The 3491-nt window shown below is 68.0% G+C and overlaps 2 protein-coding genes across 2 annotated transcripts; one reads left to right on the top strand and one right to left on the bottom strand.

The window, feature by feature from the left end:
* Positions 1 to 1921: 1921 nt before the first annotated feature.
* On the bottom strand, positions 1922 to 2095 carry MNEG_15285 (hypothetical protein; the record flags this gene model as incomplete). The annotated part of the gene is made up of 1 exon (XM_014036245.1): positions 1922 to 2095. A coding segment is annotated over one exon (174 nt), but the record flags the coding sequence as incomplete, so codon positions are not given.
* Positions 2096 to 2994: 899 nt separating this feature from the next.
* Positions 2995 to 3224, top strand: MNEG_15284 (hypothetical protein; the record flags this gene model as incomplete). The annotated part of the gene is made up of 1 exon (XM_014036244.1): positions 2995 to 3224. A coding segment is annotated over one exon (230 nt), but the record flags the coding sequence as incomplete, so codon positions are not given.
* Between the last annotated feature and the right edge of the window lie 267 nt (positions 3225 to 3491).

Below are 3491 nucleotides of genomic sequence, written 5' to 3'. Positions count from 1 at the left end.
GGCAGGCAGGCTCGGTGGGGACGGGGATTGCATGTGCTCGACGCGTCGTGGAGAAGAGGCGCAAGCCGGGAAGCAGCCGCACGCGTGGGGCCCAGCGCGGCGCGAGCTCGGCGCCTGATCCGCAGGGCGCAGCTGCGCCCCGCCGATGACACCGTCCGGCGATCGGCCCCTCGGCCACGGGGCTGTCGCCGCGCCCGCGCCGACCGCCGCACCTTGTTGTCCCGCTCGAGCGGCTTATCCCTGTCGCACAGCTTCCGCAGCAGCTCCGCGATGCGCCTGTCGCCCCACTCCTTGTGCTCGCGCAGCGACGCCAGCTCAGCAGCCACCGCCGGTGGCACCTCCTGCTGCTGCTGCGGCTGCTGCGGCTGATGCTGCTGCCGCCGCTGTTGCTGCTGCCGCGTTTCGGCGTCTGTGCTTGCCGCCAGGAGCCGAGCCGCGCCGCAGGCCTCCGGCGGCCGCGGGGGCAGCAGCGGCATCGCGCCCATAGGCGCCGAGCTAGGGTCTGGCGTCGCCGGGACCACGCCGGACGGCGGCGGCGCGAGCTGCTGTTTTTGCTGCTGCGCCTGCAGCAGCTGCGACTGAGGCGGGCTTGGGGTCCGCGGGCTGGGGGGCAGCAGCAGCACATCGCCCGCCGCCCTTGACCGCGGCGACGGGGAGCACTCTTCGTCGGCGGCCGGCGCATCTCCTCGGGAGGCAGCTTCCCGGCCGCGGGCCCAGAGGCCCGAGGCTGTCAGTCCCGCCGTGGCGGTCGCCGCAGTCGTGCCGCTAGCAGGCTCGCAATCTGGCTGCTGCTGCTGCTGCTGCTGCTGCTGCTGCTGCTGCTGCTGCTGCTGTTCCTGGTGATGCTGGTGCTGCTGCTGGTGTTGCAGGCTAATCAGTCGCTCAGTGAACGAACGCAGCTCAGTGGCGATCGTGAGCGCACTGCTCATGCACTGCCCCAGCTCGCCTCCGCCCTGGAAGCAGCCGCGCCCGCCGCCCGCTTGCGCATCCCCATCGGTGTTGTTGCTGGCCGCAGCCACGGCCCCGCTGCCCCGTTGTTTGTCTGCCGCACCCGCTGCCTCGCCCCCTGCGGCCTCCGATGTGACACGTCCCCCCGGGCCCGCCTCGCTGGAAGCCAGCTCCACCACCGCCGCTGCGTCCGCGCCCACGCCTGGCCGCGCAGCCCCGCCTCCCACACCCTCGCCGCGGCCGCCCGGCAGCTGTGGCGCGTCGCCCAGGCAAAAGGCGGAAACAAGCTCCACTGCCTGCTGAGGGAGGTCTGGCAGCCGCCGGCGGGCCTCGTCATCTGCAGGCTGGTGGTCTGGGCACTCGAGGACGGCCTGCAGGGTGACCGGCCTGCCCCGCGGCAGCACCGCGGTCGGGGGAGGCAGCGACAGGGGCGGTGGGCGGAGTGGGTGAGTGGAGTGATGCAATGACATGTCCAGGAGCAGCCGTGCAAACCTGGTACTCAAGCATATGGTATCCAGGTAACTTGGTGCTTCATTTCAGCAAAATTAGCCAAGGATGCTCAAAACTCAAACGACATTCCCGTGCCGCCGGGCAGACGCAACAGCGCAGGCGTGCAGATCGCACAAGCGCCAACTTTTGCAACAACAGCATTTGGACTGCAATCAGTCCCACACCTGCTGAGCTCAGTGGCATCCGCCTCCTGCAGCGCCCACTGCTCCGCAGCTTCAGCGGCGTGCTGCCGAGGCCCGCCATGCGCGCGGGCCTCAGGGCATAACTGCGGAGAGGAGCGTTGCCCTGCGAGCGTCAGTGCTGCTCGCCATTCGGCCGCACCAAAGCTGCACTCGTGGATTCTCAAAAGCAGCCATAACCATGCACTGCAGCAGCGTGCATGCGTGTTCCGGCGACGATTCGCATGTGTGAGAGAGCGCCGCGCATGCAGTGGGCCACCCTCACGCGCCAACGCGCAGCCCACCAGAGCTTGCTGCTCGGGCAGGCCTGCGCTTGTCAGGCCGTCAAACTCCGGCCCCGCCTCCGAGCCGTCCAGCGCGCCGCCTAGGCGCGCACGCAGCACGTCTGGGCGGACCGGCAGCATGAGCGGCAGGGCCTGCTGCAGCAGCGCCGCCTGCTGCGTCGCCGAAGCGAGCATCTGCGAGAGGCGGGTGGTGAGCGGGCGAGGCGAGGCTTTCAGATGTGGCGCCGCGAATGAGGTACCACCGTGTTTGAGAGTAGATTCTGAAGGGCTGACGCGCCACTCATCCAGCACCTATGATTTGCGTCGCAAGCCTGCGGCGTCGCGTCAACCGGCGACGGCATGTCCTCACACACAGGCGGCTGTGTCCGCCGCACCTGCTGTGCCAGTGCAAGCTGCAACTGTGTTGTGGTTGTGGTGACATGGTCTCCAGGCACGCTCTCCTTGACTTCAAGTTGCGCTTTTGATGTGGCACAGGCGGGGGCCGAGCCCAGCACCTGCCCTTTCCTGGCTTTATGCTTGGTCATGTCGTTTGAAAAGACAAATCAGGATCATATCATGGGTACCGCTGCTGCAACGAATCGACCAAGGCTTGACAAGACACAGCTGATGTGACGGCGATGCTTGCAAATGAGCGGTTTTCGGATACGAAACAATGCGAGCAGTGCATCTGTGTATCCAGCCTACAAATCCCGGTCTATTGCTCGCTTCGGTATGATCTGATCCCAACGCAGCTTCGGCCCCGCACCATGAGCGAAGCACATATCCACTGATACATGTGTACATTTATAATAAATTTTTGACTGATTGCGAAACCTGAGATACAGCCACCGTCGTCCAGCATTTGCACATAGGACACAGCACAACTTTGGCACTTTGTGCAGCATCTTGAAAGGGACCGTAAGCCTAGCGCAGCGTGGACGCGAAGCAAGTGCGTTGACTTGATCGGGTCTGTGGACGCAAGCGACTGGAGGCCACGCGGCAGCAAAGCGCACGGGCAGCGGCGCGGTGGGGGCGCATTACTGACCTCCATCCGCCATCCCAATCCCCGCAGGCCCGTCCCCACGGCCCCCACGATGACGGGCCCCCCCGCCCCGGACGGCGCCGGCCCCCACGCCTGCCCGCCCGCCGGCAGCCCCGTCGGCGCGCTGTGCCGCGCGCTGCCCAGCTTTGCACGGCTGCCGCCTGTCGAGGCCGTCGTGTTTGCGTGGGGCGCGTCGGAGGACCACCAGCTGGGCCTCGACGCCACCGCCAACTGCAGCGGCCCCAAAGTGGTCGAGGCGCTGCTGGGGCTGCAGCTCATGGGGTGAGCGCGCCGCCGGCCCGCGGCAGGGGGACGCCACGGCGGCGCCGGCGGCTGCCCTGCAGAGCGTGGGCGGAGGCGAAGCCCCGCGCGCGCGCCGCCGCCGTGGCGAGGCCGTGGCGCCGATCAGGCAGGCTCGATGAGCAGCGCTGAGGCGGCGCAACCGCTGCTCGAACCGCCCACGGACTTGCACCAGCTGCGTCGAACGGAGCCCCGGACCAACCTCGTCAACACCCTCACCCCTGCGGCCCCCTCCGCCCCCTTCCGCCC

The sequence above is a fragment of the Monoraphidium neglectum genome (assembly GCF_000611645.1).
Source record: "Monoraphidium neglectum strain SAG 48.87 unplaced genomic scaffold scaffold05194, whole genome shotgun sequence".
Classification (NCBI taxonomy): domain Eukaryota; kingdom Viridiplantae; phylum Chlorophyta; class Chlorophyceae; order Sphaeropleales; family Selenastraceae; genus Monoraphidium; species Monoraphidium neglectum.
This window is presented reverse-complemented; position numbering and strand designations above follow the sequence as displayed.